At 47.6% G+C, this 10,605-nt stretch overlaps 1 protein-coding gene across 3 annotated transcripts; it reads right to left on the bottom strand.

Annotated features, from left to right (window-relative positions):
• Positions 1–982: 982 nt before the first annotated feature.
• Positions 983–7,018, bottom strand: LOC118301049 (heterogeneous nuclear ribonucleoprotein A/B). 3 transcript variants are annotated; one of them, XM_035626126.2, is made up of 9 exons: positions 6,862–7,018; positions 5,675–5,906; positions 5,045–5,213; positions 3,880–4,035; positions 3,425–3,556; positions 3,140–3,257; positions 2,820–2,957; positions 2,618–2,700; positions 983–2,331 (listed from the first exon to the last, which is right to left on the bottom strand). In XM_035626126.2, the coding sequence occupies exons 2-8, from the start codon at positions 5,881–5,883 to the stop codon at positions 2,630–2,632; spliced, it is 993 nt and encodes a 330-aa protein (XP_035482019.2). In that variant the 5' UTR covers positions 5,884–5,906; positions 6,862–7,018; the 3' UTR covers positions 983–2,331; positions 2,618–2,629. The 3 variants fall into 3 exon arrangements, with proteins under 3 accessions (XP_035482019.2, XP_035482017.2, XP_035482018.2); XM_035626124.2 differs by having other exon boundaries at positions 6,920–6,953; XM_035626125.2 differs by having other exon boundaries at positions 3,146–3,257; positions 6,920–6,953.
• Between the last annotated feature and the right edge of the window lie 3,587 nt (positions 7,019–10,605).

Raw genomic sequence — 10,605 nt, 5'->3', positions numbered from 1 at the left:
TTGTGTGTGTGTGTGTGTGTGTGTGTGTGTGGTCATTAGAGTGAGTGATGAGGCTCAAAGGAAACAAAAATACAAAACAAATACAGATGTGAAGTGAAACATGCACTATAATCTAAATTTTGCCACAACTTGACTGTGCAGTTTAATATAATTACATTCATTTATTAATATTATATTGATATGTCTGTTTTGTGCCGTAGTTGATGGACTTATCCCATAGAAAATTTGAATGATTTGACTGTTACTGCACTGTTCTTTACTCAAAAGAACCTAATAGACACATACTGTACCTACTGCATACTGCTTATGTGTTTTGTAAAAATCAAAATAATAAAATAAAAAATGACGTTTCCACCCAGTTTTGAACTGGAGAACTTTCACACGTGAGAACGCGATAACCAGGGCACTGCGACTTGATCAGAGGTAACTGTAAAATAATGATAGAAGTTACTGTAAAGCCTTATTATTATTAATATATTAAATGTGGCTGCTGGTTCACTATCTGATGTAAAGCAACACGTGCCGAGGGAGACGTTCAGTAACCAGCAGAATCTGTAAAACCAACAGCTGGACTTTTATGAAAGCTGCTGCAGATATGAAGAAAATATTAATTCATTATACACGACATCATTGAGCTTCGTGCAGATGCTGTATTGTCAGGAAATCTATATTCAATAGTTGAACCATCGACCTCGTGACCTTTTTGTTCTTTACGGATCTTCAGTTTCAGTGAACTCCCTCTGAGCTCAGGACAGAACAGAACCAATCTCATCTGATCTACTACACAGAACGTTCCGTCACTGATCTTCTGTTCACCGAGTTGACAGAAGCACGAGTCCAGATTTTACCTCAAATCATAATTAACATAATCAGCTGACCCGACTGACATCATGTTCTGACCCGTTGACCCGAGCCCTCGAGGTTTGTACGGATCATTCTGATTATTGAAGAGTAACATTAGTCATTAACAATAACACAAACCTTTACAAACAAGAATGTTTATTACTAATAAATGTTCAGACACTAGCGGAGGCGACTCAGGGATTTTTCTAAAACCAAGACACGACAAACAAACTGAACCAAAAGAGAAACTAACAATTTGTTGACCGACATGTGGTCGAGTCTTCGTCCACATCTGCACATTTCCAGAAGTTTCTTCCTCCAGAAATGTAACTGGTATAAATTCACTCATGATACACGACTCAACAGAAACATTCTTCATCATCACAGATCATCGCAGGGTCGGACTGGGAACTAAATTCAGCCCCGGCAGGGTAGTCTGGACCGGACCTGCCCAGCGTCATCAGTGAACCATCAGGATTTAACAGGTTGGATACATGACGTCGGCAGCGTCGCTGTTCTAGGAACCGTGGTCCACAGACGTAACGTTGGAAAAATAAAGATATTCACAGATTCACTTCCCAGATCATTAACTAACAAACATTAAATCACAAGCACAGCCTCCGTCCAATCAGAGGAGAGTACACAATGAGCTGCAGAAACACTTTCATCCAAACGAAATGAACTTCTGCACGATCTACGTCTGAACGAACAGCACAACAAACTTTTCACCGGGTTCTCGACTGTTCATCATTGTCTCCTCTCGTCGGACCACAGATCTGATGACGTGATGCTGCAGCTCATCGTGACCTCGAGTCTGATTGGACGGAGGCCGTACTTGTCTTAACGTCTCATTTGTTATTTTTGAATCTGAATCTATGATTTTACCACAGTTCACCTGCTCAAACAGTACAGGAGGCCTATCTGGGACCATGTGGGCCCAGTCAGACCAGTTGGAGCGGCCCACCATCAGACGGGTCACTCCACCTGGTGGTGGGCTGCCCATCGGCCCACAGAAGGGCTCTGGCTGCACTGGAGGGGACAACTGGGCCGGCCCAGTCCGAGCCTGGATCATTGGGTTGTGTTGCTACAAAACAAAACATATCTTAAATTTGAATTCTAATCCTTTTCAACGTTTCCACCAGAACTTCGAATCATCAGGAAAAAAATACTGAAAACTGTTTTTATTTGTCAAAAAAAGCTCCTTTACAGCGGCAGAGTGTTCAACCTGTAAAGTCAACAAACATGTAAAATACAACCCTTACAATACATTAGAATCAAAACAGGTACCAAAAAGTACAGTAAAAATTACACTTCCATCGGAGGAAATGTTGAGGGGAAAAGAAAAACCTAAAAATTATAGGATAAAAAAAAAGGGGAAAAACATGAAGTTACATTTCAGATGTTTTCTGTACAAATGGTCGTCTGTCAAAAGAGTTGAGTTCGGCTCAGCGTCCGTTCGTCAGTCGGTCTCACTGAGGCGCTGGAGTCCTGAGGAGACAGAGACAACAACTGTCAGTCACATCGTCTTCATTGTTCTTACACCTGAGATATTTTAACCCTAACGTATATATACAGCACACCTAAACGTCTCGCGACAAGACTCAAATATACAATACAACATAGTAACTGTGAGTCGACTGAACATCAGAGTCAAACCTCTGAAGTCTGGAAATATATCATAAGTTATTAATTACATCTTTCTAACAAGATGAGTCTCTGCAGGTGAACGTTCGTCAACTGCTTGTGATCAGTGACAGGATATGAATGAAGGTACCTTGTGATGTCATCAGTAGGGCTTGAAGCCCGCCTGGTGCGCCCCCCGTCTGGGAGTCTTCCCATAGCTGGCAGAGCCCTGATCTGTGGAGAGAAGAGGGTTGGATTTAATTTGCTCCTCGTTCAGAGTCTGGAGCCACGATGAGGTCCAACTTCAACCAGAACCTCCGGTCTGTACCGGGAGTTTGAGTCAGTGAACTTACCATAATCGTATCCGCCGCCGTATCCATAATAACCAGGAGAGTAGTCATAGCCACTGTATCCACTGTAGCCATATCCCTGGTTTCCATATCCCTGGTTCCAGTAGTTTCCATATCCCTGGTTCCAGCCCTGGTTCTGACCTGAGTCAAACAGAACCTGGTTTCAGTCTGAAAACACTTTGTTCATATTCAGTGGGATATTTATCTCACACATGATCAATTCCTCGTGTTGGAAGCAGGATTCGTTCAACAACAGTTGTATAAGATCATGATGTTTGTGTTTACTGTAACAGGTCAGAGAGAAGAATCAATCAGGTCCTCACCCTCACCTCCACGGCCTCGTCCCCGGCCTCCGTATCCTCCTCCACCTCCACCTCCACGTCCAGCTCCGTACTGCTGCTGCTGGTAAACCTCCTTCGGCTGAGCGATCTTCAGCTCACACTGAGGAGACAAACATCCACATGAAACTCAGACGTTCTGGTCTGAGACTGTGTGCGTGCGTGCGTGCGTGCGTGAACGCACCCGCGAGGCTGTCAGTGTGTACTGTCAGTGTGTAAGCGAGGTTGTCAGTGAGACTGCCAGAACGCAACGTGAGACTCAGTACGTACCCGTCCTCCCTGGATGTTATGGAACTTCTTTTGCAGACACTTGTGGACGCAGGCTTCTTCTTTGTATGTGATGAAGATAAAACCCCTCCTCTTCTTCGATTTGGGGTCGATGGGAAGTTCGATGGTTTCGATCTAGAAGAAGAAACAGTGGAGCTAAATGTTAAAACCTCTTGGTTTACTTCAGCAATTAAAATTTAAAAAAACTCTAGACATTCTACTTTCCCATTTCCATAAATATGACGTTAACCTGAAATGTGTTTCAACAGTGACTTGTTCTAAAGCATCTTAAAGATGTGATTAAAACAGACTAAACCTTCGCCTGTTCTTTCACTACAGGGTGAGTTCTTCAGCCAATCACCGATGATCACTGTCAACTATCAGACAGATTTTATTCTGTAAAACTCTTTGTTCTATCTGGAGGTCTGTTTGCGTCGTGTGACCGTCTATGAACGAACCTCCCCGAAGGCCCCGAAGTATTCTCTGATGGCCTCCTCCGTCGTCTCAGGGTTCAAACCCCCAACAAAGATCTTGACGGGCTCTTTCTTCATGGCCATCGCCCTCTTGGGGTCGATTTGACGTCCGTCCAGTCGGTGTTCCTTCTGCTCCAGCACCTGTACACACACACACACACACATTATCAACATGGAGCCGTGCTACACTGCAGGAAAGATAATACCACGGCATCACCTGGCACTGCCCCTGAATACACTGCCAAGTGAAATTCACTTATTTCCAGCAACACAACGGATCCACACACGACTTAGATCTGCTCATTAAAATATGACCAAATATGAATCATCCACATGTTCGTTGAATCACAACAACTGGACATATGTCGTTTCTTCAGGATGTTTCACCTTCATCCAAAAGGCTGTGGAGGGGGCGTCTTTCCAAAGGCAATTGCGTTCAAAAGTCTCCTGGGAAGAGATGAAAGGATGAAGGATTTCATCCTTTCATCTCCTCATTTTGCGATTTTGTACACAACTGAACGTCTTGTGACATATCAGCTGTGGACCCGTGTAACTGGTTATTGGTTAAAACGACAGCCTGGACCATCAACAGGCTCCACCCACTTCAGAGGTTAAATACCTGGTTTAAGCAAAACTTGTAAGGAGTGAAGGTGAAACGTCAAGTTTGCTCCTGATACAGGTGTTCACATGTTCTGATCTGATTGTAACAAAGAAACGTGTTCACATGTTCTGATCCCATTGTAACAAAGAAACGTGTGTTCACATGTTCTGATCCCGTTGTAACAAAGAAACGTGTGTTCACATGTTCTGATCCCATTGTAACAAAGGAACATGTGTTCACATGTTCTAATCTGATTGTAACAAAGATACATGTGTTCACATGTTCTGATCTGATTGTAACAAAGATACATGTGTTCACATGTTCTGATCTGATTGTAACAAAGATACATGTGTTCACATGTTCTAATCTGATTGTAACAAAGATACATGTGTTCACATGTTCTGATCTGATTGTAACAAAGATACATGTGTTCACATGTTCTGATCTGATTGTAACAAAGATACATGTGTTCACATGTTCTGATCTGATTGTAACAAAGAAATGTGTTCACATGTTCTAATCTGATTACAACAGGACTGAGAAGATCACCTGGTCGACGCTTGCTGGGTCCTTGAAGAGAACGAAGCCAAAGCCTCGGGATCGTCCGGATGCGGAGTCCATCTTGATGGTGCAGTCTGACACCTCTCCGAACTTACTGAAGTAATCCTTCAGGTCCTTTTTACTCGTGTCCCAGCTGAGGCCTCCGACGAACATCTTACTGCAAACAGAGACACGTTCATTTCAAACTCTCACGTTCATGTGTCTCAACTGTCTCCCACTTGAGACACAGGGAGCCTCAGAATATGAAGCTTGTTTGTTTTTGTATACATCATTACTGTTGCTGATTCCAGAACTGCAAAGTGTGGGAAAGATTTTCATTACCACATTCACACTTAGTTTACTATGTCGTACATATTTAACACTATTCAGAGAATGTGGTGGGGGTCAGGCTCCCCTGAAAGACAACATGTTGAACATTTCTAGCATAGATTGTATGAATGATGATCACCTCCATTAATATCCTTACAACCCCAAACCCACATACCAGTACAATACATTTTGATTAACATCTGATCGGTGGAGCAGAGACAGCTGGGACGATCGAGTCGAGCTTCACTGAATAAAAAGTTGCCCGTACATGTTAAATACGACGTCTGACGAAAAAAGAAAAACACTCACCCAGCGTCCTCCTCTCCTTTGCTGGCGTCAATCTTGCCGCCATCTCCGCCGTTGTCCTGGGAATCCTGGGAGTCCTGGGACTCGCCGCCACCCATCAGCTCCTGCTCCTGCTCCTGTTCCTGCTCCTGCTCAGCTCCGTTCTGCTCCTCCTCCCCCTCGTTACCGTTCTGCTCCGAGGTCTCCATCAGCAGGTTCTCAGTGTCTGACATTGTGACGTGGACTCGTCCAGAGACTAAAACACAAAAAACAAAGTCTGAATAAACCTTTATTTATATGGCACATCCTCAAAGTACAAACTGAGCATGACGAAAAAATTCAGATAGTTTCTTTGTTCAAGCTGATCGATCAGTGATTGATTTTGCTCTAAAACCTCTAATTGAATAACTACAACTACAAAAGTCACAAATCAAATGTTGATTTAAGATTCATTACGAATTTTTCGTTACAACATTCAAAGTACCACAAGATGTTTATGAGCTGTGGGAAGGTTAGCATCTAGCAGAAAGCTAGCACACAACAGAGGTTAGCACACAACAGAAGGTTAGCACACAACAGAGGTTAGCACACAACAGAGGGTTAGCACACAACAGAGGGTTAGCACACAACAGAGGGTTAGCACACAACAGAGGGTTAGCATGTAGCAATAGGTTAGCATACAGCTACTGGTGTTGGCTAATTCATTCAAATTCTCCCAAAGCTCCAGACAGTTGCAGTCGTTCACCGGTTCACTGAGTAATGTGAGAGTATTAAATGTTGGTTAGATATTTCCAGATGCACAAACAAAAGAAATGAATCGACGTGAATCTGCCAGCGGACCGCGCTTTGCTCAGTTGCCGCTCGGACTGAGTGGAGGCCCGGCGAGTGGCTCGTAGTTGGACCGGAGGAAAAATAACCTTCACAATCAAAACATGGCGTTAAATAAATCTTCAGTTCTCGATGTAAACGAACCGACAGCGCTTCACCTCCGCTGCGTCACCGCACGAGCGACGACAATAACCGTTAACTACATTAGCACCGCAGCGGATAACGGGCAGCTAGCTCCTAGCTACATCCACTGCTAACAAGAGGACAACGCACAAATCACAGTCGGCGGGAGAGAAACACCGAGACGCCGCGACTCGTCGCACGAAGCTGCGCCTCCTCGGCCGAGTTTCACCGAACGGATCAACAGAAGAAAACATTCTTACTTTCAGAGGAAAAACCAGCGACGCGACCTGCTGCTCAAAATGGACACTCCGAACTCACCGCTAACTCGTGGCAACATATATACGACCGGATGTAACAAAGCGCTGGGCCACGGCGCAGTGACGACGTCTGTGATTGGACGAGAGTTGCTCTTGTGCCAATAAAGGCGTCAAGTCATTGGCTGATTGCACCAACTGATGAAAAAAACTGCAAATGTTCTTCCTGTCCTCTCTCTCTCTCTCCCTCCCTCCCTCTCTCTCTCCCTCTCTCTCTCTCTCCCTCCCTCTCTCTCCCTCCCTCCCTATCTCTCTCTCCCTCCCTCTCTCTCTCTCTCCGTCTTTCTTTCTCTCTCTCTGTCTCTCTTTCTCTCTCTCTCTCCCTCCCTCCCTCTTTCTCTCTCCCTCCCTCTCCCCCTCCCCCTCTCTCTCTCCCTCTCTCTGTCTCCCCCTCTCCCTCCCTCTCTCTCTCTCTCTCTCTCCGTCTCACTCTCTCCCCCTCCCTCCCTCTCTCTCTCTCTCTCTCCCTCTCTCTCTCCCTCCCTCCCTCTCTCTCTCTCTCCCTCCCTCTCTCTCTCTCTCTCTCTCTCTCTCTCTCTCTCTCTCTCTCCCTCTCCCCCCCCCCCTCTCTCCCCCCCCCCCCTCTCCCTCCCTCTCTCTCTCTCTCTGTCTCACTCTCTCCCTCCCTCTCTCACTCCCTCTCTCTCTCTTTCTCTCTCTCTCTCCCTCTCTCTCTCCCTCCCTCCCTCTCTCTCTCTCTCCCTCCCTCTCTCTCTCTCTCTCTCTCTCCTCCTCTCTCCTCTCTCCTCCCCTTCCGTTTCCGGTTTGTGTGAGCGTGAGTGGTGGTGGTGGAAGTTCGAGTGGCGCGGAGATTTGAATGTTCTTTTGTTTGTCAGTTATCTCTACTGTCCTTTTTCATCTGTATTTGTGCATGATCGGGTAAGTCTTTATTATTTATAGTGTGTATTGAGAGATCGGAGCTTTTTTTGTTTGGTCTTTGTTTGGTGTCCGGGAGGAATGGCGTCCTCCGAGACGCCACCTCCGTCGATCCGGCAGGGAGCGAGGATCGTCCCGCCGGACAGTGACAGCACCGTGGAGGAAGTCCTCCTGGCGGTCGGACAGCAGGTCGGACACGACCAGCTGCTCTTCGCGTCTCGGATGAACAGGGCCGTGGTGGTGTTCCTCAGGGACGAGCCGCATGTCCATCAGCTGGTCGAGAGCGGAGTGTTCATCCGGGACATCTTCGTGCAGGTGTCCCCGCTGTCAGCTCCCTCCACGCGGATCACCGTGTCCGGGGTTCCTCCGTTCATCCCCAACGAGCTGCTGGAGAACGAGCTGCGGAGGTTCGGCAAGTTGGCCAGCGGCTTCAGGACGCTGAGCCTGGGATGCAGGGATCCCAAACTGAGGCACGTCCAGTCCCTGAGGCGACAGGCCTTCATGTTCCTGGACTCGCCCACGCAAACTCTGGAGGTGTCGTTTAGAGTCAAGCACGGTGACGGGCACTACGTGGTGTATGCAAGCTCGGGAAGTGTGAAATGCTTCGAGTGTGGAGACGTGGGACACAAACGCTATGCGTGCCCTCACAGACATGCGGCGTCCGGCTCCGCGTCTGGTTCCGCGTCCGGCTCCGCGTCCGGCTCCGCGTCTGGTTCCGCGTCCGGTTCCGCGTCTGGTTCCGCCGATGCGGCGCGTGGCGCCGCTCACGCCGGGGCAGCGGCGGGTGATGCGGCGCCAGCGGCCGGTGACGCGGCCGGTGACGCGGCCGGTTCCGAGTCTGCGTCTGGTTCCGCGTCCGCGTCTGGTTCCGCGTCCGCGTCTGGTTCCGCCGATGCGGCGCGCAGCGCCGCTCACGCCGGGGCAGCGGCGGGTGATGCGGCGCCAGCGGCCGGTGACGCGGCCGGTGATGCGGCCGGTCCCGAGTCCGCCTTGCCCAGTGGGCCTGGTGGGCTCGAGGTGGTGGAGGTGGAACAGACTCTGGCCGAGAGGCAGCAGGCGTCTGCGGCTGCAGGAAACCTGAGCATCTCTCAGTGTGCAGGACCATCACAAGCACAGGCAGCAGCCAGGACTGAAGCAGACAGAGAGCACGGTGTGACCCCCAGTGAAGAACAGGGGGGACCCACTAGCCAGGCACCAGCTCAGGGAGATGACATGGAGTATGACTCGGGGTCAGACACAACATCCGTTGGTGAAACTCCCGTCAAGAGTACTGATCTCTACTCACTAGAGGAAATTAACAACTTTCTAGATGAGACTTTCAAGAAATCAGTGAAAGTGAGCGATCACTTCAGTGACATTGATAAATTCATCAGATCTGTTAGTATACTAAAAAGGGTGGTCGGGTTTGATCTGTTGGATGAAAAGAAATGCTTCCGACTTAAAAAGCACATCACAGCTTTGAGGAAAGTGTCAATAGTTCGACCTGTAAGAAAGACCAGGAAATAGAACGATCATGCATCACATGGTGTTTTCTTCTATTTACGTTTCTCTCCTTGTTTCAACTTGTTTCCTTTTTTCTGAACTCTTTATGCGGAGCCTCAAGATAGGATCTTTAAACATCAATGGAGGGAGAGACAGACAGAAAAGGGCTCTAATTTCTGAACTCTCGACACTAAAACATACAGATGTGTTGTTCCTACAGGAAACACATACTACTCCAGCAGACGAGACAGACTGGGGTCTTTGGTGGGAAGGTCCCAGGGTCCTTAGCCATGGCACCAACTTCAGTGCAGGAGTAGCTGTGCTGTTCAAAGCATCTGCAGGGTTAACTCTCGTATCTTTTACTGAAGTGGTGAAGGGCCGTCTGCTTATTGTTAGAGCAGAAGTAGAAGGGTCAGTTTTTTGTTTCGTTAATATTTACGCTCCAAATCAGGGAACAGAGAGAGTTGGGTTTTTTACAACCCTAAGAAATGAGCTGAGGAATTACCAGCAGGATCAGCTCATCATCGGTGGAGATTTTAACTGCACCACGGATTTCACCATTGACAGGACAAGTGAGGAACCCCACCCACAGTCAGCTCAGAGCCTCAACAGCCTCATCACAGATATAGATCTGTTAGATGCATGGAGAGTGAAGCATCCACAATCTAGGCAGTACACATGGGTGAGGGTCAGCAATAACAGGGTGAGTGCAGCAAGACTTGACAGGATTTACATCACTCAAAGCCTCAGCTCAAGACTAGCACACAGTAATATCAGTCCAGTAGGGTTCACTGACCATCATTTCATTAGTGTAGAGTTGGTCATCTCACCAGGCAACAGGGTCAAATCCCACTGGTTTTTCAACAACAAGCTCCTGCAGGACAGTCATTTCTGTCAGAGCTTTGAATGCTTTTGGCAGAAGTGGAGGGCGGAGAAAACAAACTTTAGTTCTCTGAAGATGTGGTGGGAGGTGGGTAAAGCACAGATTCGTGGTTTTTGCCAGCAGTACACCTCCCATTCGACTGCTAGAATCAAGGTAGTTGTCCAGGAGCTGGAAACCACCATTAAAAACATTGAAGAGGGGTTGCACAATAATCCAGACCCCTCAACAGGTCAACTGTTGAAGGAGAAGAGGTTGGCGTTGAGCTCCTTTCTGCAGGAGAGAGTGAAGGGAGCTCTAGTTAGGTCTCGCTTCCTTCAGCTCAAGGACATGGACGCCCCCACCTCCTTCTTTTTTAATCTAGAAAGGTCAGCGGCTCAGAGGAAGCAGATGACCTGCCTTCAACTTCCAGGAGGCAGAGTGACCACCAGTCCAGGAGAGATGAGGAGCCA

This window comes from Scophthalmus maximus, unplaced genomic scaffold, assembly GCF_022379125.1.
Source record: "Scophthalmus maximus strain ysfricsl-2021 unplaced genomic scaffold, ASM2237912v1 un_2, whole genome shotgun sequence".
In the NCBI taxonomy this organism is placed as follows: domain Eukaryota; kingdom Metazoa; phylum Chordata; class Actinopteri; order Pleuronectiformes; family Scophthalmidae; genus Scophthalmus; species Scophthalmus maximus.
The sequence above is the reverse complement of the archived record's forward strand: the minus strand, read 5'-3'. Positions and strand labels throughout refer to the sequence as shown.

Excerpts from the sequence above, each read along its gene's own strand:
- LOC118301049 (XM_035626124.2), bottom strand. Across the intron at positions 3,258-3,424 it reads ATAACATCCAGGGAGGACGG|TGTGAGCTGAAGATCGCTCA; the intron begins GTACGTACTGAG and ends TTGTCTCCTCAG. Across the intron at positions 2,701-2,819 it reads CGGCGGCGGATACGATTATG|ATCAGGGCTCTGCCAGCTAT; the intron begins GTAAGTTCACTG and ends TTCTCTCCACAG.